General features: G+C 38.5%; 1 protein-coding gene across 1 annotated transcript; it reads right to left on the reverse strand.

Annotated features, from left to right (window-relative positions):
* bcan (brevican) lies at window positions 1-26,508 on the reverse strand. Its single transcript, XM_085364892.1, has 17 exons — window positions 26,476-26,508; window positions 25,943-26,083; window positions 23,022-23,233; window positions 16,753-16,835; window positions 13,802-14,194; window positions 11,446-11,620; window positions 10,885-11,012; window positions 9,463-9,756; window positions 8,367-9,239; window positions 6,965-7,705; window positions 5,378-5,617; window positions 4,268-4,372; window positions 3,998-4,156; window positions 2,365-2,447; window positions 2,046-2,190; window positions 1,747-1,929; window positions 1-116 (listed from the first exon to the last, which is right to left on the reverse strand). The coding sequence occupies exons 1-17, from the start codon at window positions 26,506-26,508 to the stop codon at window positions 1-3; spliced, it is 4,104 nt and encodes a 1,367-aa protein (XP_085221018.1).
* Between the last annotated feature and the right edge of the window lie 157 nt (window positions 26,509-26,665).

Raw genomic sequence — 26,665 nt, forward strand, 5'->3', positions numbered from 1 at the left:
TTAAACATTCCAGTTAATGTCCCAGTAGAGCGGGGCTGCTTTCTCTGTGGCTGTACCCATGGCCTCCTCGCGCTGCTCAGCATGTACGGTAACTAGGTCCTCTTCTTCTGAATGAGCTAAATGTGTAAGGAAACAGGGAAAAAAGAAATGATTGCAGAGATTAAAAGACTGATTTACCATATTTTTAGGACTTTTTTCCATGTAAGCTGCTTTAGATTAGTTTGCTCTCTATAATCTTTGTATAAATGAGCTTCCTGTACTCAGCTGACACTCCTACAGCCTCATAATTAGGGATGGGTATCAAAAACCGGTTCTCGTTGAGAACCGGTCCCACTGTTTCAATTCCTTGGAATTGTTTGCCATTTTTGCAAAGGATTCCCTTATCAATTCCAGTCGCCCCAAATGACGTCACCACATTGCGGAGCATCATTTACCTGGCAGGAAACATGGCGGCTCAAACGCTCAAAAGTTTGATTATGCTTTACGAGAACGGATGACATCAGGGCAACTTGCAATACTTGTAAAGTAGATATTTCATTTAAGGGAGGAAACACTACGAATATGCAAAAGCATTTGCTCACAAAACACACGATAACCTTAAATGAATGTCATGTTTTTAATTCCACTCCGGACTCGTGAATCTCAACCCAGCAGCAGCGGTAACGTTTGCACGTCCTCTCCCGTTAATGTGGCAGGTAAATAATCAACTAACAGTGCATATTATGTTAGCGCGATCTGCCTTATTACAAATCCTGCCATTACTGTGCATTTAGGTGACCATGATGAGAGAGACAGACAGAGTCTGGCTCAGATGCTGGCAGTTCTCGCTGCAGTCTACCGGTAGCGTCTCCTTTCAGGCCAGGATAGACGAATGTCACCGAGCAGTGACTAAGTTTGTGCTTAAAGGCTTGCACCCATTTGCCACAGCAGATGCCCCCGATTTTCGGTAAGTGAATGTGTTTAATTGTAGGCAGGGACATTACTGGATATTCTTGTGTAATTGCTACAAAATAATTTATGTTATACTTTGTTATTGCTACAGAAGAATATTTATTTTATTATTTTACATTTACAATTTTTTTCCTGGGGACCCTGTGACACCCCATTGAAGAGCCACAGGCTGGATCTCTTAAGATCTCACTGTTGGGTTTGTAAGGCCATGTTACTCCTAAATTTCTATCTTATTCAAAGAGAAGATATAAAACAAAGTTCTAAGCTATTCGACCTTAGTGTTCTCCTTTTTTAAAAAGAATCGATAAGAGAATCGATAAAGAATCGAATCATTAAACAGAATCGAAAATGGAATTGGAATCGTGAAAATCTTATCAATACCCATCCCTACTCATAGTGGACAGTCTCAGCTGAATCTAAGATATTCTTTCTTGCCCAAAGTTGGTATGTTCAGTACACCTTAACACCTGCAGACACTTTCTTTTAGTCCCACTCTTGGCCATTATGTCACGTTACTTCTTGTACTACAGAGGTCAATACATGCATGTCTGATTTTCTATTATATTGTTCACTCAGACTGAAAAAATATCTTTTTTAGGGACTAAAAATAGAGCAATATTTCACTGATCTGATATCTGAAGATATTCTGTTGTAAGGCTTTTAGGTAAAAAAAAATATCAGAAAAGTGCTTTTGTATGTAATTTACATTATAGTCACATATTACATTGCAGAAGCACGTGACTGTTTTATAGTAATAGGTGTAACTAATCATGCTCAGACATATGATGGACTTACTTGGCATGCAGGTAATTTGAGGCTCTTCCCACTGGCCACCTGGCAGGCATTTAATGACAGGATTCATTTTCTGGACAAAATCCTCTTCACAGTAGTATCGCACTTTGGTGTTTGTCTCGTAACGCAACCGCTTTTTCCCAAACACCTTGGCATGGGGAACATGGGGGGGCTCACCACAGGAGGCTGTTGGAAACCACTTTGAGTCTTAGATCTTTACTCTTTTTTTTTTCTTTTTTTTTTTTTAGAAAAGGAGTTTAAAAAAGAAGGAATTAGGGGAGATTAAAATGAGGTGAACTCACTGACGCCCTTCTTGCAGGTGTATGACAAGTGGTAGTTGCATGGCACGTCGCTCCAGCGGCCTCCATCATGCCACACCATCACCGCACAGTCCTCACCAGACAGGAAGTAGCTGTCAGGCTGCCCTTTGTACCAGTTTTCATAGAGCTGACAAAGAGAAGTGAGCAGATTTGAAATTACATAGTAATCTGGTTGATTGTGCTCTCATTCTCACAGTCATAAATCAGGTGACTAAACAAACCAAATGTAAGAAAATCATGTTAAACAGCTGATAAATCCTCTGAATCTCAAACATGTCAGGTCAAAACTAATAAAACTCACCAGTGGGTTTCCATCTGACCAGCGGAAATCTCCCTCAATGGTTCTGTCATTTAGTCCAATCCACTGATATTCTCTGTATTTTTCTAAAATTAGCATAAGAATATATGTATTATATATATTGTTTATTAAGTCATTGCACTTTTTTAGGACAATTTGTAGAAAGTTTTCTGTTTGTTGCCATTTTTTTTTCAAATTAGTAAACCCTATTTTTACTTCTGAGAAACACTGCCACTCTAAGATGCTCGTCTTATATCCAATCACCTTTTGCCAATTAACCTAATTAAATTATGTTTGTCCAGCTGTTTCTGTGTTGTACTGTGAATAATGCACTTTATGACATTTGCAAATCATTCTGTTTTTATTTACATTTTACACAGCATCACAACTTTTTGTTGTGATAAAAAAAATGCTTCATGTTCCCAATGTAACATTTATCCACAGCATGTAAACAATATACTAATATATTTTCACACTTAAACTGTTTGTCAGCAACAATAATTTGAATTAAAGTATGTTTTGTGAGAAAATTATGAAAGAAAAAAATCTTTTGTGGTACACATTCCTGCTTTAAAGTTCTCTGCTGTTTTGGGAAGCCGGCTGCTTTTCACATCCTTACATAAGAGTATCAGTTAATAGGATCAGTGCCCACTGCCTGCCGAGCACAAGGAGCCGCCACCACAGCGATGTCAGATAACGATGTCATCGCCCCTTAGCAAGACAAAATACCAACAGCAGCTGTGAGTCACTGCCATGTTCTTGGAAAGAAAAACAAATTCCAAGTGATGAAAGACACGAGAGGTTATTGTTGTGTCTTGTCTGGAGAAAATCTCAGCGTCTCGTTCCTAAAACAAACTCATGACTTTTCATTTTTTAACAGTTTGACTCATGTTGAAGCATGAAAAGTGACTGGTTTGACACCTGCCTCTGCATGGCAAGGCACAAAACCCAACTGCACAAAACCCAAAGAGAACTCAGCTATTAGAAACAACAAAATTCATACTGTCCTTTGATTGGGAATGTGACTGTTTTTTACAATGAATTTTAGATTTTATGCGTGGAGAACAAAATATATTATGCATTACTGACCACTGTGCCAGCATCTACCAACGTTTCTCCACCTCGATTAGGTTACGGACATTTGAAACAAATGAGCAAAAATATTTGTACTTATTTCAGTAACTAAACTTAACAAGTACCATTAAGTTTTTCATGGGAGCAACCCTCATACTCAACTCTGCTGCTCAACCCACACATGTGGGGAAATAAACAGGTTTTCCAACTGTATAGGACTTACTGCCACAAAGCATTATTACAACAAAGAAATAAATGACCAAATACATACTTTCTTACTTTTTGTGACAGGTTTATTTTTTAATGTTGTGTAATTCAGTGTATGCTTCTTAGACATGAATTGCATTTTTCAAGTAAGTATTTCAAAGCTTTGCAAGATTACCCAGTGCAAACATTAAAAATATACAGACAATCTAAAACTTTGTCATCATTATTTGTGTGATATACTTGACGTTTCTTCAGCTTCAAGAAGTAACATTTAACTCGTGCAGTCAAATGATGTTTTTGCTTCCTGATTACAAAATCTTTGATAATCATATGAGTCACTTGAGTCATGTTTTACCATTGATGTAGTCCTGCTCCTCAGGAGTCATGACAGAGAGCAGATGCCCGCCGCACATCCGACAGTGCTGCTCAGCTGCCTCCCAGCTCTGCCGCTTGCTAAAATGACGATAACAATATCCTTGAAATTTCTCCCAGCCTGGCTCACACATCTCCAGGTCTGAGACAGAAGAAAGGACAGAAAAATATCAAGAAATGTATTAAGTCTGAATAAGTAGAAAGGTTGGCTTATGTTTGGAAGATTGTACATCTGTATTTTATGGTGCTATACCTTTCTGGCAAAAGTCTCCTCCATAACCAGGTAGACAAAAGCATCTTAACGATTCACCGTCAACACAAGTGCCTCCATTCAAACAGGGATTCTCCAAGCAGGAGTCTGTAGATATGAGAAATGACAGTTATAACAGAGATCCAGAAATATTTCAGATGTGTGCATTATTCTGTATCTGTGAAACTAATATTTATGAAATTTAAAAAAACTGCATACTTTATTCATTGTATTAAATTGTCAGAGTCCATGTATACAAACATTAATTTCCCAGCTGTTTTCTATGTTAATGGGGATAAAATTGCATATATGTGTCTTATTTTATTGACAATTATACAACTTATTGCTTAAAAACTCAAAATACACTTAAAAAAAGGAACAGATTATAAAGATAAAACTGCTCAATTGACTAGTAGGCTGTCTGATTTTCAAATGTAAAACCCCTTCAAAGACACACCAGCAGAGGGAGCTGTTGCCTCAAACATGGTTTCTCCAAATTAGTTTCCAGTATTTACTCTGTTAGTCAAATTTTAATATTGCAAGTCATTTAATGTCATTTTAAAAATGGGTTTCTTTTTAAAAAAAAACAAAAACAATCTAACATTTTTAATTCCCTGAAGTGATCCTGCACATTAAGAAAGAACATCCTTCATTCCAGACTTACACATGAAATACAATATTTGAACTATAACTACAACAAAATCAACTCAAGGGATTTATGAGTCCGTGATGACATGACCTGGCTGTTCTTTACACTAAAATAACGAAATTATGTAAATAACAAATCTAATCTAAACTAATAACTGATCCATCCGTTGAGTTGCGTCAGCCTGAAGTCTTAAACCAGCAGTATAGGACTGGGCTATTTGATGAAAATCTAATATCGATATATTTTGGGGGGCTCTATCACAATGCACGATATATATCGCAATATGTCTTGAGCCGCAGTGCCCCTGGTACCGGGAGCAAGCGGGAAGCTACAGTTTAACCCTCTGTGCAGTATAAAATAAAACTCCACATTTGGCATTTTCCTAATCACACCTTACTCTTCCCAAAACACTGATAAGCATCAGCTGCTGTTTCTATTTGCACTTCTTTCTGGAGTACAGATACCTGAAAAGCCTCCTTGTCCTGCAGCTGAAACTTTGGCAGCAGGCAGGGAGGCAGCCATGGCAGTCTGCTCGTTCCCTTCAAAATACACAGGGTATATGGTGGGAGCAATGATAGTCATATCACTGTTGTCTGTGGTCAGTGCTGAGCTGGAGATCTCCTCCTCTTCAGGACGCCATGTGCATATTTTAACTGAAGGCTCGTCTGTGCCGGTCACCTCCATACTACCATGGGATCCATGTTCTGCTGAGACATTTCACAACATGTTCACAAGTTAATTTTAAAATCAGACAACAACTTTCTTGGAGTTTGTGTAAGTTGTCTAGCTCTCCGTGAGTAAATAAATATGTGGCTTATTAGAAACAGATATGTCCAGACTTCAGTACAACGCACTATGTAAGACGGTAGAAGAGGTTACTGTTAGATAAAGAAAATATTTTTTGTGAAGTATCTAATTAAGACCTTTAGAGGAGACATATTATTCACAATCTACTTTGCCACTGTTGTGTGCATAATTAGGTATCCCCAATGTGTCAAGACACATAAAACATGAGAAAATAATATTTCTTTGATTTCTTTCATTTGGATCAGCAATCATATCTGTGGACCAATAAAATTTGCAGCTGTGGTGGCAAGCACAGCACTCCATCCATAAATAGATATGCCTGAAAAGCAAGAACTCATAAATGAAAGACAAACTAAGGCAGTTTGCCACTGTTATTTCACTGCTACAGCCACCAGAGCATGTCAAATGCTGTGCTTTTGCTGAACGAGCAAAGCTGGGTCCAAGTATTTGGAGGACATTTGAAAAGAACAGAAGATTCATTGATTTACTATTATTTTGATAGAAAATGGAAAATCTTAAGTGTGCCATTACCTTGATAGGCCGAAGATATGCCAAAAGAAGTCAAGAAGCAGGTTGCAAGTTTTTGCTTAATAGGTTAATAGGGCACAAAGTCCTGCTGTTAGAGTGATGTTACCAAGGACGAATGACCCTAAGGTTCATTGATGCTTAGATAGAGTGGCATATGCAGTAGTCACATCCACATGAATGCCAGTATCTGAACTGTCAGAGCAGAACATTGCTTGATCTCTTCTAATAGAGGTTTTCTCATCTACATTTTTTTCTTAGTTTCTTGTGACTGAAATGTGACATATGGTCTAATTAACCACCCAGAAGCCGCTTTCCATTTTTCTATAATAATACTATGTCTCACACATGACTTATGAATGACAGTGATTTCATACAATGGTCACTTAAAAAGTAAAAGTTCGTCATTAAAAGGTTACCATTTCCATCAATGTCAACTGACTCACAGTCAACTGAAGGAGCTGTTACTCCCGTTTGCAGCTCTACTGTGTCTGACAGAGATGTTATTGTAACAAACAGCAGCTCTTTTGGAGTTATAGCTAAAAACATGTTAAAAAAAAAACCCCAACAACAAAAACTGGATGGTACAGGCCTATAAACAAGGGTTTATGAATGATCTGCATGGTTTCTTCAGCTAAAACTTACAATACACATACTGGGAACATGTGCGCCCTACATTTATTTGTTAGAAAGGGGTGTCGGACCCTTTTAAACTTTACCATTAATGGTCCCGGTGTTGATCTCTTGCTCGTTAGAAGCATCATCAGTTTCCTCAGGAGCAGCAGGAGGCTCAGCGCTATATTCTCGATCAGACCGAGACTCCTGTGGTGTGGCAGGAGAAAGCTCAGGTTCCCAATTGGGTGTGAGTGTTAAATGAGGGATCAGAGTGATTTTTATCTCTGAATGAGGTGCATTCGTGCCAGCATCACCATTAACTCCTTCTGAATTGGTGTCCCCTGAGTTTTCTGGGTTTTCTCCTGACGATTTACCTGGTCCTTCTGTGACATCTTTATCGGTCTCCTCTGGTGCAATATTTGTGATATTTTGGGCTGTATGGAGGATAATCACTGAGCTGTCTCCTAATCCCTCCATTTCGGGTTTATCCTGAATGTCGTCCAATGGCTCAGCCCCAGATGAAACGTTGCTTTCTGGTATGTAGGTTATTATCTCTGAACTGGCTTCAACTTCAACAGGAGGAGGAGATAAGGTTGCAGAGATTGGGGATCCCAACAATAAGACAGGTTGGTTTTTTAGAACAGGAGCGTCGATGCTGAGGCCTGTGTCGTCTGAGAAAGTGATGACCTCCGCAGTTGAGATTACAGTTGGAGGGTTGTGTCCACTCTGCTCTGCCAGATCATCTGTTGCCACGTCTCCTGAAGTGCTACTCAATTCCTCAGCGCTATGCTCAATTGGGATGGAGGACTCCGTTACATCTGAGTGGGCTTGAGTAGGATCGTAACCTGCAAACAAAAACAAAAAAATCTCTACACTTCTGAAGCAATTTAGACTGATAATGGGGAAACACAATGCATGGTATAATGCTAAAAACTAGTAAAGTAGCAAAGAAAAGTAGCATTTTGGGTATTGGAAATATAAAAACCGTTTACAGGCCTAGACAGAAAATTGTGTTTAAGATATACATAATGTCACTGTGGGTCATTTGGGCAACTTTTTGTTGGATGCAGATGTGGACAGGCAGGTGGGCTGACAGTACCATTTAATGGTGCTCAGAAATAATGTAGCAGTGTGCAGAACAACATACACACACACACAATCTCTACCAGTAGATGAAATATACAACCTTTAGAACTCTAGAAACTCTAGAAAGAGTAACTCTTAATGAAAATAGACTGCCATTTACTCTGAATGACTAATCAAACAATTTAAACTACAGCTCTTATTTAACCATGTACTATTTTTTCTATATTTTACATATTTAACCACATCTAATCCATGGCTAGTTTTAGAATCACTAGTTAACACTTTTGGGAAGAAACCCCCAGACACAGATGGAGAATGACTGCAGCCAGGGTTCAAACCTTCCTGCTGTGAAGGCACAGTGCTAATCACGGCACTACGACCCGTCTTATGGGCTAAATTTCACATTTAAATCTCACTTACTTGAATCAAGGTTTGACTTAGTGACCACTTTGGTTATGGCAGTGGTGTCCAAATCGACTGTCACAGAATGCTCCTGTTCTTCATCTGGAGAATCATCAGCTGTACTTTTATCAAAAGCAAAAGCTGGCATCGGTGAAGTGGCAAGAACATCTGTTACCTCAGTGTGGAGTGAAGTCATTGCCACTGATATCTCCTCAATAGTACCAGTGCTGGCTTCTTCTGGCTGTTCTGAAGCATCATAAGAGGTGCTCACATAGACAAGCTCAGTCACTGAGGCATTTTCCTCAGGGACATATGGAGTGTGGTCCTTTTGCAAAACAGGTAAATCCCACTCTTGATGCACCTCATCAGCTCCAGATGTGGCATTACTAACTGGCACATCTGGATTTTCAGTCATAGAAATATGATGCTCTGTGGGTTCTCCACTTTCTGGATCTGCCACATCAGTTATGGGTATAATGGAGTAATAACCAACTGTAACTACATTATCTGTGTTTGGAGAAGGGGATGAAATTATATACGACTCCTCGTGATCTGTGTCTGGATCCTCTTCGGGTGCTGGCTGATAGGACTCAGGGTAGTTGGCTTTCTTTACCAGTTCCCAAGTGTCATTGGTGGACATGTGCTCTTGGTGATCAGACAGAGGAGTTGCAGTCTGAGGAATGTCTGCTGTCAATTGTGATATTGTCACTGTGTGAGCATCGACAGTACCCTGCTTTATTGGATTTGTAGTCTGGGCAACTTCATCTGTCATTGCTTCACTTTTGCTGACATCCTCCTGCGAGGACGTAGTTACAAAAACAATATCTTGGCCAATATCCTCTGGCTCAGTGGCTAAAACCTGGGGAGAATCTGTGTAGGGGCCATTATCACCTGGAGAAAGAAACATAATTTGAAAAAAAAAAAAAACTGAATTCACAATATCCTTATGTTTACTGGGATCTTCATGGCAATAAATGTAAAATACCAAGTTGAATTTTACGTAATAAAGCTATATTTCTTTTCTGTCCTTTTATCCATGAAACTACCTACAAAAGCACCGGCACTGAGGGGACAGAATAAACTCAAATAGAAATTACACGACTTGCTCTCTTACTTCTGAAGCAGTAGACATCATGTCGAGAGTGGGTCTCAGGAAAGCCCGTCTGGTTGCTGTATCTGTAAACGGTTCTGACCCCAGGTTCACCACCTCCACAGCGCTCTCTAGGGGTGACAATGGGGTACCGCACACTCCCGTCTGCCAGCCACCCTGGGCTGCAGTGATTTAGTCCGTCATTCCAAGCTGCATAAAGCTGAGCAGTGGTGGCCAACTCTGCACCATGACTGAGACAGTAGGCCTTTGCCTCACCAAAGGTGAAACGCTGGGGGGTGGAGCCATGGAACACCTCACCTTTCAAACAGAGAAACAATAATGTTGACATGTTACTTTTGCTACATTTTTACTAGTGATGTGCGATACCACTATATTTCCTTTCCGATCCGATACCAAGTAAAATTCAGGGTGGTATCGACGATACTGATCTGATACCGATACTCTGTACAAAAACTTAATGCTTCATTGTATTTCATAATACAATATATAATTGTATTATGTAATTGTAATAATAATATAATAATATAGCTTCATAATGATTACAGGACATCAGACTACTTGTTCTTATTGCTTAATAATGCAGAATTATCATATAGAAATTCAGTTCGACTCAACATAAGCTCATCATATTCTGTGATATGATTTACTCTGAGGTGTTTGACGAGGTCAGTGGTGTTGCCACAAAACCTCACTGTCTTGCCACATATATCGCAAACCATGTCTTGGCTGTTTGTGGCGGTAAAATACGTCCACACATAAATCAGTTTACGCTCAGCTATTGTTGCGAGTGCGCACGACAGGGGCTGTAACACATTTATACAGCCATATTTCGCATATGACTATGAAAGGTGTAAGAAGTAGTTCCTTCCAATTTAGACAATCTGAATGATATAGTTTCTTTTCACTGTGTTCCTGTTGATGAAAAACTACAAATTTACCCCAAAGTACTAAAATATGAATATTTTAATATGAGAATCGATTCTAGAACATAAATTGTTGGTATCGGAAGAAGATCCGCACACCACTAATCTTTACATACTATGTCTAATAAAGCGGGCAATTGCCATAAAGGTATTTTTGATCATTAAGGGTTTCAAGGCATGCTTTAAGTGCAACTAGGCGGCGATATGCTTGCTCAGATTTAGCAAAAGTTTTTACCAAAGTTTTGAGAACCCCAGTGATCCTCTAAAAATAAATTGTTACTAATCATAGAAATCGCTTTTATGCTAAAAGGAAAGAAACAAGCAGGTTTTACACATTTAACACATCACAGAACCATATCATATTACTGAATCTGCAGTTATTAAAACTGGTGACAAAATATACAAAAAGAGTACAAAAATAAGACACAGGTTTTATCATAAAATACATTTAACATTAAAAACTTGTGAAATGCATTTTACAAGTTTTTAATAGTTGTATTACCATGAATATTCTCCACATAGCAGTACACGTCATATAGCTCATCGGGCTCTAATAGTCCATAGTTCCTCACTCCTGGCAAGCCATCCATGTCTCCAAAACAGCCCTCTCTTGGCATCTGAATGGGGTATCTGTGGATGGAAATGCCAAACATCACTGAAGCACCTCTTCTTCTCTAATGGCAGCACTCTAAACATGGCACTTGTGTAAGTACATTTGTGAGTAGGTCTTGAAGAGCTGAAATGTCTGGTTTGAGATCAGATGAGTGACTCTCAGGTACTTGACAATCTCTGTGTTATAATGTGGAGAGCATATCAAATATTAGCTATCTGAGTGGAGCACTATCATCCCCCGAATGACTGACCTCTACACTAAATGCTCTTTTTTCTACATAGAAAACAACAAGTCAATCTACAATGTCAGGCCTGATGTTTGTTTGGAGCTGAAGAAAGGATTTGGATTGATTGCAAATGTACGCTGAAAACAACCTTGAATTAATTCACATAAAATGCTTAAAAGGCCAAACATTGCCAAGTAATGTGCCCTGTCCTCTCAGGTCCTCACCTCACAGAGTGGTCTGAGAGCCAGCCTGCATCGCACTGCTCATATCCGCTGTTATAAGAAGCAAGTAGCTGCTCTGGGGTAGCGATGTCAGCCCCGATGTCCTCACAAGCCTCTTTAGCCTGCTCAAAGGTAAAAGCGTAGCGGCTGGATGCATCGCGGTAGTGAAACACCACACCTGCAAAAAAAAGAAAAGCTTTGTGAAATCTGTGCAGATCTTGTAAAACATGTAGTACTAAACAAGCACTCACATAAACAGATATCACAAAGAAAAGTACATTATTGCAGAGCACATTATCAACATGATAAAATCAAATCATAAAATTATAAAAAAAAAATAACTTAACTAACTGCGATAGAATGCACTTTGCAGTTTAATCTTTTGACTTAGCTTTAAGATTCCTGTAATGGTTTCATTACTCCATCGGTGGCTGTTCCAAAACACAAGTATTTTTAAGCTTAATTGGCTTCAGCTGAGCATATGCTGCTTGGCTACCTGCTGAGAATGTCACCACTTAAACAAAAGATGGGCTGCATGTTGTATTCACCGTGATTGGGATTCGTCTTGTATATTAGAAGGGGACATGAAACGCTATACATATAAAGGCTAATATACACCATTGAGCCTGCTCTTGAAAAACAGACATAGGTGTAACATTGTCTGTGAAGCTGGATTTAAGAAATAAGTGCTTAAAGTTTTAAAAACATGTTTACGACCATCTTGTGTCTGTGAGTGTGTCATGACATCATGTGTTTGGTTGGTTGCGGCTAACAGACTTCGTTTAAGCTAAATAGTGATAGAATCAATACCTCAGTGGAAAACAAGGACTAATGTAAGTCTATTAGCCGCAGCCAACCATTCAACCACATGACGTCACGTCCCCTACTGACAGAAGACAGCAGTAAACTTTGGCTTCAAGGACTTTTCCAGCTTTAATCCGGCATTACATCTATGTCGGTTTTTGAGAGCAGGGCTCAGTGGTGTATATTAGCCTTTATATGTGTAGTGTTTCATGTCCCCTTTAAATTAATTAAATGGAATCTGAAATGAATTCCTTTCTTCTGTTAACTACAAGAAGAAGTTGGTTTATTTCCTTAAATTTACATCCCAACAGCCCAACCTTATTGTGACCTTAGTGAGCAATACAATGGAATTCTTGTCATTATTTAATGCAAACTTCGTGAAACCAGCATTCAGAGCCTGATATATTAGCTCACAAATTACTGTGGTCAGAATATCCATATTGTATTGCTTTGAGAGGGCAAAGTCATTCATCACACATGCTGAAACTGTGCATACTATTGATACAGAAACAGGAGAGAAACAGCAGCTTTTCTTTTGTTCTTTAGGGAACGGTTGACCTTATTCCTTTTCATCGTATTGACTGGGACACTTTTCTTTGACTCGGAGTCAAGACACACCTGACTTACACCACCGACTCACTCATACCTGGGCAAGGCCATTTCACTATTTTACTAAGTCATTGTGACATTATTGCTTGTGGAATAACTACATGATGTGGTTCGCTCTGTTTATTTTAGTACGAAAGGTGGCACGCATTGCTTTTTTGTCTGTGTAAAAAAGTTGTGCTTTGAAAAGCATCACGCACAGCAAAATGCACTAAAAAGACATTGAAGGAGATTTTGCCATTCATCTAAAAGAATGTTGATATTTATTTGAAAAGGGAAGGTGAAAAACTTTCAGGTCGCTGAAAACATCTCTTTACATAAAGTCAAACTCCACTACAGGCCTGTTAAATAAACTCCCCGTGCACAGATTTCTTGATAACAGCTAGATATAAACTCCAAATCTGCTAAACTTTCACCTCTGAACCAAAGTTAACCTGATTCTAGCCTTAAATGATTGGAATTATGTTGAATTCAATCGTTCCCTGTAGTGTTTCAGACTAAAGACCAGATTTAGCCCAGAAAACAACATTCATGGACAAGTGATGCTGGAGGTATATCTGTGTAGTATCTATCATTATACTGTTAACAGTAGGAACATTTCACAGCTAAACAGATAAAAACAGATGTTTTAAATCTCAAGTAGCAAAACCTTGACCATCAGATGTATAAATAAGTCAGTTTCTAATAGATTCACGACCATCATTGATAGAAATTACATTTGCGTGTTATTCACTGTGTGAAAGCAGCTAAGAGTAAAGTTTCTAAAATGATTCCGAACTCACTGCACATGTTCATAGTATTTGGTCCATGGCCATTAATTCATAAACAATTTAAGTGTAGCTTAATTTTAAAAGGGAAATTCTTAGTATGTTCATTTATTGACCACATTATATTATGTTGTTGACTGACAGTCTGATAAAAAAAAAATATATATATATATATGTCTCACCTTTGACCTTGACCTGCACAACATCATTAGCATCCTCGAGACCTTGCTGCACCTCACAGCGGTAAAAACCAGTGTCGTTCTGCCTCACGCTCTGAAGACGCAGGGTGAGGTCAGCGGGGGAGTAGGCATAGTTGAACAGAGAGGCCCGTTCCTTGTAGGCCTCACTGACCCTCACTCTGTCACCACGGGCCACCAGGATCTCTGTCTCCATGCCATGATTCAGGATACTCCATTTAATCCGGGGGACAGACAGCACAGCGTGGCGACCATTGGTAGAGGGGGATGGCGGCGGGTGTGCCAGAGACACCAGGCAGGGTAAAGTCAGAGAGCCACCGAGCACCGCAAACACAGGTTGGGTGGCTGGGATGGTTACATGGAGAAGCTTCGAATCATCTGAGAAGAGGCAAGCTTTAAAGTAACAAGCGACCTTTTGTAATGCACTCTAATTTTTTATAAGAATCAGATGAGAAGGTCAAGACCACTGTCATGTTTGTGTGTTAAGTACATATCCAAACCCTCACAACCATGCCTTTCTAACTTTCTCTCTAAAATGCTCAACCTGAGATGCCCCTTATATACATTCATATCTGGTCACTGTACAACTCTGCTACCTTTAGTTTTACCTCCTGTCTTTTTGCTACCATATCCAAACTAGGCATCATAGTGTAGGTCTCACTGCCACCTTCTAAACTGTCCTTTTTCACACTTGCTGCTATCCTTCTGTCACATATCACCCTTGACACACTCTCTTCTTCACCTCTTTTATGCACCGGCTGACCCCAGGCACTCATTCACCTTCACTACCACCATATTTGCATTATCTACCACTGAAGCAGTAGAGAGCAGTGATGTGGCTGTAGTGAACACGTATTTCAAGGTGGATTCGGGGGGAAATGTAACTAGGCGTAGGGTGACCTTGGACGGGAAGAAGAGGTAGTGAGTGAAGGTAGATCCAAGGATGAAATGGTGGAAGTTGAAGAAGGAAGAATGTTGCAGGGAATTCAAGGAGGAAGAAATTGGGCGATATGGTAGAGTTACCAGATGCATGATGAAGGAAGCTGCCAAGATGGTGTTTTGTATATCCTATGGACAAAGGAAAGTGGATAAGGAGACTTGGTGATGGAATGAGAAAGTACAGATAAGCATTGAATGGAAGATTTTGGCAAAGAAAAAGTAGGATAGTGAAGGAGTAATTTGAGGCTGTGGTTTACAGCAAATAGAGAGGTGGTAAAAAAATGAAAAAGGCTTATAGTGATTTGTATGTGAAGCTGGAGACTAAGGAAGGAGAAAGAGACTTGCAGCATTTGGCTAGATAGAAAGACTGAACTTGAAAGGATGTGCCGGAGGTTAGGATGATTAAAGATATAGGTGGTAACATACTAACAAGTGAAGAGAGTGTATTGAGAGTGTTGAAGGAGTCGTTTGAGGAACTGAGGAATGAAAATGAGAGAGAGAATAAGGCAGATGGAAAAAACGGTTCCTACAAAGCAAGTGAGGGCAGCTTTGGAGAGGTTGGAACTAGGAATGTGATTTGTCCAGAGGATATGCCTGTGGTGGTGTGGAGATGTCTTGGAGAGAGCGTAGTGGACTTTTAAACCAGATTTCTGAACACAAATTTGGAGAGTGAGAGGATGCCTGAGGAGTGGAGAAGTGAACTGGTACCGATTTTCAAGGACAGGGGTGATGTACAGCGCTGTAATAACTACAGATGGGATAAAGTTGATGAGCCATATCATGAAGATATGTGACAGAGGTGTTAAAGCTAGGTTAAGCAGAGAGGTGACGATCAGTGAGCGGTAATATGGCTTCATGCATTACAGATGTGATGTTTGCTTTGACAGGAGCTGCGCTGTTTCTTTGCGTATCTAGTGAAAGCATATGATTGGGTGCCAAGAGGGGAACTGTGGTATTGTGTGAGGAAGTTAGAAGTGACAGAAAGGTATTTGAGGTTGGTGCAGGACATGTATGAGGACGGTGAGACAGTGCTGAGGTGTGTGATAGGAGTGACAGATGAATTTCAGGTTAGCACGAGATTACATCAGAAATTGTCTCCAAGCCCTTTCTTCTTTGCGATGGTGATGGACAGGCTGACAGATGTGGGCAGGCAGGAGTCTCCGTGGACTGTGATGTTTGCGGACAATGATGTGATTCAGTCACTGGTAAGTTCAAAATCAAACTCTGGTGGGTAAAATATGAAACATGGCTGAGGTTTTAAATAACAGTGTCGGTGTCCAAAGCAGAGGAAAGTTGACTTAAAGAGAGGGAGACATTACATTTAATTCATGTTTGTCAGACAGTGGATGAACCGAGGATGTGCACCAAAACGCAGAAGGAAATGTGAATCACATAAAATTACTCTAGAAGAGCCCAAGAATAAGAAAGAAATGAAACTAGAAATGAGCATAAAAGGTCAATTTTAATTAGCTACTTCTTGGGTTATTATACATACTATTCATTGATGACAATTGTGTAAATATTTGTGTTTTAGTAATATTATATAAATTAGGGACACACAAACATGGCTCAGCCACTTCTCTTAAACGTAGACACAATGATGTTTCAACAAAATCTAATGTTAGCTAAATACAGTTACAGCTTTCATCCTGATGATGGTACTAGATGAAAAGTTAAGGGATTGCCTGTTGATATACAAAATGAGCCATTTGATTACTTTTTCTTTAATTTTCTTATTCTTTTGCTGACACAACGAAAGAGCTACATTTACATAGCGGTATCAATTAACCTTGATTTTTAGCTGGAACACTCAGATACCTTTGAGCATGGCTTCCACAGGGTGCATGTCAGCAAAAACAATAGATGACATCAAATGATTTAAGAGGACCCTACTGCCCTAAAATGTTAGAGGTCAGGTGTGATTTAATGAAGCTGTGGATGTCAGTAGTGGATGGCAGTGGTGAAAGTGACGGAGATAGAAAGGGAGAGGTGCATACCAGGCTCATGGAGGGAAGTAGAGGGCGATAGCAGGACAAAGAAACAGATGGCGCACAGCAGCGCACGCAGAGGCACATCCAGCCTGTGGGTAAAAGACAAGAAAGGAGACAGAGGGACATAATGTGTGAACCTGAATATGACAAGGAGTTCTCCAGTTTGAACAACATGTCTTTTAGGCATACTACTTCCTAATACCCTATCTTCACTTTCAGTTATAGTACCCAGTGCATTAAATTTAAATCCCTTTTCATCAAACAAACAAAGAAAAAATTCTAATTAAATTAAAAAAAATAAATGATGAGTTGAAGTGCAAAAGAAGCAAAGGTTCTGTCACAGGAAGGATTATTGTCATTATTTTTCTTAATAAAAACAAATAAAACATATTTTTTGTGTTACAATATTGTGAATTAATCTAATGCTTTACATGTTATCATTTGTTTCTCAATTTTTGTCCAAAACCTGCTAAAATACATCACTGAGGCTTCCCAACAACAACAGTAAAAACAGATAACTCTTCTCTCTGGATGATGTAACATTCAGAGCTACTTAGGTGCTTGCATGTCTTTGGTAACTTCAATTTCACAAGCCGATGAAAAGCCTTTTTTTTTTAACATTGACACTTTTTCAGTTTTCTTTCTTGTTTCTATTTTGTTTGTTGTTAGGTTTTTATTTGTTACTAAAAATGACAACTGCAGTCACCCGTTTTTGAAAGGGTCAAACACTTTTGATGTCAGCCGCTGAAATGCAGCTTTTAAAGAACTACAAAACAGTGTGAACTTGACTTCTTGTGCCAATAATGCAGCCTCACTGAAAAACTTGAAGGCAACTTTTTAGAGTGCACTACTTTTATCCTTTTTTAAGCATTCTTGGTTCATGACATTGTAGACAGCTGCAGCTGCTGTTCCACAACACCTGACAGCAAGTATCTGCAAATATGAGTGTCTCACTAAGGAGAGAATAAAAAAGACACGCACTGATTTGAGAGATTCATCAAACTCAAAGCAGACAGGTAGTGACACCTGCTTTCATATCATGTTTAAACTGTCTAATAAAGCCAGTGAGCGGATAACATGAGCATCTTTGCAGGAAAAAATGAGAGAATGATGAGCGTAGCCATCAAAAGTAATGCTGATACAACCACAAAAGATACAATTTAGAACACTGCAGATAGGAAACACAAAGGACTTTTTATAATATTATTAAAATAACACCTTCAAGAATAAACTAAAAGCCACGAGAGGCTAAGACTGGGCCTGCATACTTCAGTGATGCATTCTCCAAGAATAATGATTCACTGAGATAGAACAGCTTCAGCTGTTTCACCTTACTGACTTTTAGTTAATGATTTCCAGCTTTTTTCATTACTTTAGCTAGCCAGATTCATTGTGTTTATAACTAATAGTTTTATTTGTTTACTCTAAGAAAATGATTTTCAGCTGTTAGCCATGCATTTAGTGAAATGCTTCAACCATTATTTACAATTTCTGACTACATTTTCTATTGACTATGTGGGAAAAAGAATCATGCTATTTGTGGATAGAATCAGAAAATACAGAAAAACAGAACAAATTTATTTATTATTTAGCTCATGATATTCATGGGAAACTACACCCAGGTGTTCTGAGAAAAAAAACACAACCTTGAGTCATGATAAATAATATTAAAACAAGTAGTTGTGCAGATTAAATTTTTATATAAATTAATTATGAACAAGTTTGTCACAATCAAATATTTTTCATCAGCACTGTTGTTTGTGTTACTAATTTTTAGTTATATTGGGTAAATATTTTGAACTTGTATGTGTGGGTGTGTGTGTGTACAATTATCATTCTTATTCTTAGTTTGAGCTTGATGTGAGTTTAGTCTTCAAATTACAATTACAATGGCAACCTTCTCACAACCCTTTCGAGGCCTGTTTGAGAGTTAAAACTTGGTTTTAGGGTTAAAGTTAGGATAAATTTTTAACAGACTTTTTTTCAAGTCACGGTTAGACTGTTAGGTGTGATAGTTAAGGTTATTTTAAGGGGCTATGCAATGTATTATGTGAATGAATGTTCCCATAAAGCTAGCTTTTCAAACATACCCGGGTGTTTTTGCTTTTGTGTGTGAGTCTGAGTGTGTGTGAGTCTGAGTGTGTGTAGGAGACAGAGAGAAGGACTGCCTGTGTGTCCTTGGAGCTTTGTGGCTGCTGTGAGTCAGACTTCAGGAGCTGTGGAGTGTGAGCTGAATTCTGATTTCTAGAAAACTCCCCGGAGGGTCAGACTGAAACCCAACCTCCAGCTTAACTAGAGTTACCATTATTAGCACCCGTGTTACCCTGAGCATATTGTCTTTTGCTTTCGGTGTCCTGTTTTCCTTTGTTGTATTTTTTGGTAGTCCTAAGGGTATGTTACACCATTTTATGTTATCTCCTATCTGCTTTTTCTTCACAATGGCAACTAACAAACAAAGTGTCAAAGGCTCTTATCCAAGAGGAAAAGGCCTTTATATTACGAAGAGTTGCAGACAGGCTGCCGAGCTATAATATTACATTCTTTCCTCAAGAACTCGTCATGCAAGTTAAGACCAAAACTCAGTCAGTTATTGATTATACTTTAATTTCTACTGTAACAGCTTGTGGCCTTAGGACTTAAAATAGTCTTATAATCTGTTTTTTAGTAAAGAAAAACCTTCATGAGTTTGTAATTTATTTCTAAAGCTACGTTGAGAATAAAAAGCAACAATTAAATTCAAAACCTCTTCTATCTCTTTTTTCTTTTTTTTTTAGTTAGAATTATCAACAGATGGCAGATTATTGGCCAGATGATTCAACCACAACCAAGCAAAAACCGAGCAGGTCACTCCTTCCCACAGGGGACAAAACCTGACAACACTTCGCCGGTGGGTCTGCATTAACGAGAGGTTCAACAGGAGGAAATAAATGAGGCTGAATGAGAGTAAATGGTTCATTCAGACTCTTAGATCTTTTATGCAAGCTCTTTTTACAAGTTGCCTGTGGAGAGGAGAAGAAGGTGGACTGTCTGTCTGCCTTAGCTGAAGATGAATGTGCAACTCTGGAATCAGACAGTTGTGTCAGTGAACGTTTCCTTTTGACTGAAAGGAGTATTAAACACGTGATGACGAGAGAAACTGAAGTTTGTTTTATAGTCTCAGCAGAGACAGACTTCTAATCAAAACAGGATTAATAAATAATCGCTCAAAGGCTCTTATAATGGACAAATATGAAGGCTTTGAAGGCTTTGAAGGGAGAAATGCCACATGGGATAAAGCTGGCCGTTCAAATCAATTTAACCGAACAGAGATTTAGACTGACAGGTACCGATATCCACTAAACTTAAATGGGAACGGGCTAAAGAAAAGAAAAGTGAAATTCACTAAAAATTTGTCATATGAGAAAGAGTGCCCTTGAGAAACATTTACATGTTACATAAAGATTACCAAAGTACAGCTCAGCGCATAAAAAGGTGTGGGTAACAAAATAAATAAATGTAATTTAGACAATTCAAACAAGTTTGATTTTACATGAGTATTTTTATTTTATGCAACTTAATATTTTACCACAGAATTTACACGGTCCCTTCCCCTGCTTTTGTTTAGCGTACATCATCACTATAAAAGAGGGTCTCCAACAGCTGCTCCTCAAGAAATCCCATCTGTCGCTGGCATCAGCATTGAAGCCTGGGCTGGCTTCAGTGTCGATGCCAATTACGAAGCACGATACTCAGTTCTGTCTATTCTATTGCACCAACTATTGCACTTTTTACAAAAAATAAATATGTGGACTGATTGTCTGCTTGATTACCAGCTATAATCTTAAAAAGTTTAAACATAGTTGCACAAATGAAATGCTGATGTCTGATGTCTGACACCTTTTAGTCAATTAGCTTATTTGACTGGCTGACTTCAATATCTCCTGGCCAAATAGATAGAACTCAATTCTATCAATGGGAATTTTGCATATGTAATATTACTAAGTGTTACTGTTAAAGAGTTCCCACATTTGATGAGCAAAGTAACCAAAAGCAGAACACTTTGCATGACACCTTAAGGCTGTCAAAAGCAAATGCATTTCCAATTTCACCCACAATCTTACTGGTTGCTGTTTTTTTTTTTTTTAATATAACTGGGATGTCAACATCTCATCTACAAAACTAGGATTTATTAAATGAGCACAACACCAGCTAGCTTGACTTGCTGATAAAATCTGAGACGCGAGAGATTTAGATGTCTCACATAGAGTATCAATGAATAAAAAGCAGCATACAAATATGAAAATATTGTAAAAACAAAAGAAGAAGAAGAAGTTCTTACACATAAGTATTCACACAAAGAGATATTTTATTAAGATCATTTCAAATTCTAACATTAATAACTTCTATAATAGTTGAACAAGCTTGAGTAAATAAGACAGTAATTGCATCTTCCATGCTCATTTTATTCATCTTCAGGTCACACTGATGTGAAACTTTCTGCAAACTATCAGCTATCTGTCTCCCTCACTTGATAATTCAGCTCCTCTGTGGGCGTAGCCTCCCACCATGACCACATTTCCACAGGGCATGAAGTTTATAGAGACACACAGAGTGAAGGAGAAATAACAAGAGAGAGAGCTCTTTTTTGCCAGGCAATGGATGCATTCTGGTCAACAACAGAAGTGCAAAGTCAGGCATCACAAGTGACTGAATAGTCAGTGACTTCACCTTAAGGGAAATGCAGTGAGGGCCAAGAGAGAGGATGTTTGACCGCTAAGTATGCCAGGAAAGGTCATTTGAGGCTGGAAGGGAGGTAGAGGGGGTGAACTACATTCTTAAGGACTGCACCAGCTTTGTGAGAGTTTGGCCCATTTGTCACTTTACCCAGGATGTGATGAGAGGGCTGATGCTCCAGCAGAAAGCTAAGTGCAGCACACATGCTGACATTTCTGTAAACGGGTTGACTGCATTACTGCATCTTTAGAGCATCAACCACAGTTAAGTGTTTGCAAAAAAGAAGACATTGGAGTTCTGTCATTGTGAATTTCAAGGAAAATCTACCTTTAGAATTACACTAAGCTTGACACACTAAAGGTTTATGACAGCAGTGCTAAGTTTACAGTTTTTAGAATTATTTCACACTTTTTGGAGTTTTTTTGAGTGTTAGGTCTTAGAATACTGCCTCAGATATTTGTAAATTATGTGATGCTCTTAAGTTCATCAGTGCTCCAGCCTGATAAGATTATGAATACGAGGGGTAAAAATTAGCTTCCAAAAGGTGTCTTAGTCTCACCCTTACAGATCGTTTTCACTTTGGAGAAAGAGTTTGTATTTCCCGAAAAGAACTGGAGGAGTTGGCTGAGGAGAGAGCGGTCTGGGCTTCTGAGCTTGGACTGCTGCCCCGGTGACCCAGATCTTTACTGGCAGTACAAAGGGGGTGGATGGATTTAGCTTTCCTTAGCTCTTTTATTTACAGTAAGGAACATGCAAATCTACTTATGTTAGTTAGCATCAAAGCTGTAAGAAGAATTTACACAATAGTGAAGATCAAACAATTTTTTCTCTTACTGAATCATATTAAAGCTGTGGTATGTGTGCTTTAGTGACCAGTAGAAGAAGCTACACTTCTGAAAGACACTAGGACCTTGAGTTGTAATACAATCAAAATCAACTTAGAGGTTGTTATTTCATGTATCTATATAATGTCTATTTTACTACTGTAAAATCTATATTTTACTACTGTATTTTTACAGCAAAAACATCCTATTGTAATAGCATTTACAATAAAGTCGCTTTAAATTTTTTTCATTGTACTGTAATTTCATTTGCAAGAATTGTATTAAAAATAAAAACATTAAAAACGTGTTAACATTTTTTTTTACAGTATCTTACTGCTATCTAGCCTCCAGTAAGTTACTGCTGAACTTATGATAACCTGTTCACAGTTTGTGTACAGTTTAAAGTTACTGTCACTTTTTTAAAAAAGTATTTTCTATATATATATATATATATATATATATATATATATATATATATATATATATATATATATATATATATATATATATATATATATGCTAACCGACATCAGAAATTAATTATGAAAAAAGAAGAAGTTTAAACAGAATTTATAAGTACTTTTATTAAAGGATTCGAAAATAATAAATGCAAAGGAACTCAGTAGCACCGAAAGCCTTTCACCACACAGTCTAAAACTGCCTCTTTTTGCTGCTGTCATTCAGATTTAAGAATGGATTCAAAAACTACTTGCCAGCCCATCATTGGTCAAACCTGACCTCCACTGTACCCCTCCATTTTCTCTAAGAAAGGACCCCCACAGTAAACTCCTGTCGCCCCTCGGCAGATCCTCACTACCCCATCCCACCAGTCCCACATCACACCACCTAGAATGGATCAGCCTGCCCATCTCCAGGGGCAACCTGAACACCCCCACCTCCCACCCCGAATAGACACAATCTGACAGGAAGCAAGGAGCAGCCAGGGAGGGCTGGAAGCAAGAAAAACCTCAAAGAGAATAGGGGAGGCAGAAAAGAAGAAAGAGGCTCCATACAGCATGACTGAGTGCTGAGAGAGATGTTAAGTTCACAGGAATGATTTGGAACAGCTCACCAGGCAGCCTCAGGCAGCAGTCATGTCTTGTTAGCTGTTAGCCGCTGACTCTGTGCGCTGAGGGCAAAACTTTTAAAGCAGTGACAAAAGCCATAAGCTACAAGTCTCTGGGTGTTAGCTACAGCAGCCGTTAGACTTGTGTGAGTTTGTGTGTGTGAGTGTGTTGTAGTCTGTGTGCCACAAGCCGATTAGGCAGATCTGCTGTGAGTTTTAAGGGCTTATGCCTCAGACAAAGTGAGAAAAAACAACAGCACTGGTTTCATTATATACTTTTTGGAAGAGATAGAAACTTGCTGCTGCTTTAGAGAAGCAACACCTTTTGAAGTTATGGGAAAGGGCAGTGAACACAATGACCTGATTGCTTATGGCCCCCACAGAGAGCCAGCTGTATCATCTGTTGCTGAGAGCCCACAACTAATTGATTGAGTTAAAATTTACCCTATTGGAAAACTCCACTCGCCACATGCTTAAATAGAAATTAACAGCAACATTTACATTACATTTACCATATCCACTCAAAAAATGAAAGGAAGTGATCAGATATGCACCAAGATGTAATGCCTTTTACGATTCTAGAATAAAGTAAAGCTGATCAATACAAACAGATTAGCCAAGTCAAACCTTGGTCCTTACATAAAAGTGGTTATATAAACATGGAAGGGTTGTTACATTCTCTAAAATCTATTATGTGCTGGGTTTGTACAGATGCAGTAATTCCATTTGTATAACAGCCATTTCCTTGAGGCAATGTGTGAACATTACATTTAAAGGTCAAAAGAATAAGTTTCTTAGTGACTCCCATATGTGCAGAGCAATCTGCATATCAAATTTAAGTTGATGAGTTTCTGCAATGTTCAGAGATCAAATTGTTGGTCTTAATTTCTCTGCAACAGGTTTTTAAGAACAGTGCGTAATATGGTCTGTGATCGTGTAAGTATGTGAATCAGTATGTAATGGATTTTAACAGCGCTATAAATTGTCTTTCCAGAACTCTGTTGATCTACTGAAACCTCTAAATTTAAACCGCTGGATCAGGCTTCACATATAGAAGATGAATAGACAGAAGTAAAAAAGTTCACGGATTATGATACTGTACACTTTAGATGTTCAGAATTTGGAATGAGAAATAGATTCTGTATAAAGGATTGTTGGTTACACAGAATTCAAATGAAGGACTGTTTCTTTTTATTTTTTAGTTATCGAAAAGGTTTGACTTTGGAAAATGAACTTAGTAGTTTGTTAATATGTAAATTGGCCCCTAAAATAAACAGTAGATCTGCATGAGTTCTGGTGCTTTTCTTTTCCCGATTGCAAACGTTCACCTAACTGCCCAAGTTTAAATCAAAGTTTTTTCCATGTGGAACAGTAATAATAATAATACCCTATTTGAATTCCTATATATGAGACTGACAAGAAAAGACATTCAGTGATGCTGTCTGAACAAGTGCAAGCTGACTTATATTATAGAGAAAGGTATTTTCAATTATTATATGAATATTCAAATTAAGGCCTGTATAAGTAAACAAAAGTGGAGAGCTGCAGGATAACAACCAGGTAACAATTCAAACTTTTCTCATTGAGTGTGAATGTAAACCCAAGATTCAGCACTTTACATAAATGCTGAATTTTGTATTTTTGTATTTGTAATTTCTGATGCAGCACTGAAAATTGATGCATACACTTGTACATTGTGTTGAATATATGTGACGTTTTTACAGCTAAATGAGGAGAAAACACATCTCAAACCTGAACTAATTAACTTTGAAACTGTTTCTCCAAAGAGAAAATAACAAAAAAGGAAATACATCAATAAATAAATTTTTAAAACTTTATTTCTATTAAGGTATTGATTGCATGTTAATGGCACAGTTATTTCCACTGGCTTATACTTTTTTCTTCTTTTTTTTTGTGCCATAATTGATTTATTTACTTACTTACTTACAGGTTACATATATTTATATCTACCAGGTGCAACATAAGGATAACAAATTTGGCTAAATATATAAGACACAAAACCCTGAAAACAAGTAATTCTGCAAGATGGGCATTTCACCTTTGATGCCTGATGCACAATGTGCTGATTCTTTTCCTTCTATTTCTAGCCTATTTTTAAATTGTGCTATCACTACTTTTTTCTTTACAACATCCGATTATTACATCTAGCTCTGCACATGCTATCACTAAACATCTCTGGGGTAACGTTGTGATGCTGAGGTTGTTAAGTGATGCTGTTAGCGCACAACTTTGTATTACCAAGCTGTATCACTCATTGTTCGGCATTTCAAGTGTAACGATCCCAAAAATTCGTTCCATAGAAATGCAAACGGTGTTTCGAAATAAAATGCATGCGTAGCAAGGTCAGAGGCTTAAACAAATATCAAACACGGCACAAAAAGAAGTCGAAAACCTAAAAGCGCGTTTTACACTAATGAAATTCGCAAAACAGATATAAAGGACTTACTTCATGTTTAGACTTCTCGGCTTGGTTTTGCAGAAGTTAATCGGCGTCTCTTCTCGAAGAAGCCTCGGCACAGGTGCAGGTGTTTGTATCTATTTCCCGACCGAAATTCCTCCAGGAGTCTCTCACTGCTGAAGCGACTGCAGATGAGAAGTAGAGATTTTCACTCCCGTCCTTCCCCGCCACCAAAATGAGAGGAGGTGGAGAGAGGAGAAACTGGGATGTGAGCACTTTTAAAAGCCCAAGAACTCCCTCCTCCTCCTCCTTCTGCTAAAGAATGAACAAATGAGGATACTTATCATCAGTATCATAAGCGGGTCGTCCCCATAGCCCATAATTTGATGCTGGTAAACGAGTTCATGCATTCATTACATCTATAAGACTATTGTCATTCAGTGTTATCTTTCCCCCCCTAAAAGTTTCCTAAAAAGCCTCCAATTAATCCAAAACGCTGCAGGGAGAGTGTGACCAGGTGCAAGAAAGAGAGGTCATATTTCTTAAATACTGGCTTCTCGTCATTGGCTCCCTGCTAATTCCAGAATATATGCTAAGTTTAAAATAGTTCTCCTGACATATAAAGTGTGGTCTCAACTTTTAAGACTTAAAACTTTCCTTTTGATAAAGTTTATAGTTAGGGCTCAATCGGGTGAGCGGAATCATACCTTACTTATGCGGGACTTCACGTGATACACCATGCAATTATTCAGAGGTGTGGACTCGAGTCACATGACTTGGACTCGAGTCAGACTCGAGTCATTAATTTTATGACTTTAGACTTGACTTGAAAAAATGTTCTAAGACTTGTGACTTGACTTGGACTTTTACACCAATGACTTGGGACTTGAATTGGAC

The sequence above is a fragment of the Diplotaxodon limnothrissa genome, linkage group LG11 (genome assembly GCF_057381915.1).
Source record: "Diplotaxodon limnothrissa isolate DT_005_m linkage group LG11, D_limnothrissa_male_GT1.1, whole genome shotgun sequence".
Classification (NCBI taxonomy): Eukaryota; Metazoa; Chordata; class Actinopteri; order Cichliformes; family Cichlidae; genus Diplotaxodon; species Diplotaxodon limnothrissa.

What these genes read in the sequence shown, in the direction of transcription:
- bcan (XM_085364892.1), bottom strand. Translation starts at nt 26,508, where the DNA reads ATGGTGTATCACGTGAAGTCCCGCATAAGTAAG. An exon ending in CAACACCGGGACCATTAATG is followed by an intron (nt 5,618 to 6,964) that starts GTAAAGTTTAAA and finishes ATGTCTCAGCAG; the next exon opens with AACATGGATCCCATGGTAGT. An exon ending in GGTCAGATGGAAACCCACTG is followed by an intron (nt 2,191 to 2,364) that starts GTGAGTTTTATT and finishes TCTCTTTGTCAG; the next exon opens with CTCTATGAAAACTGGTACAA.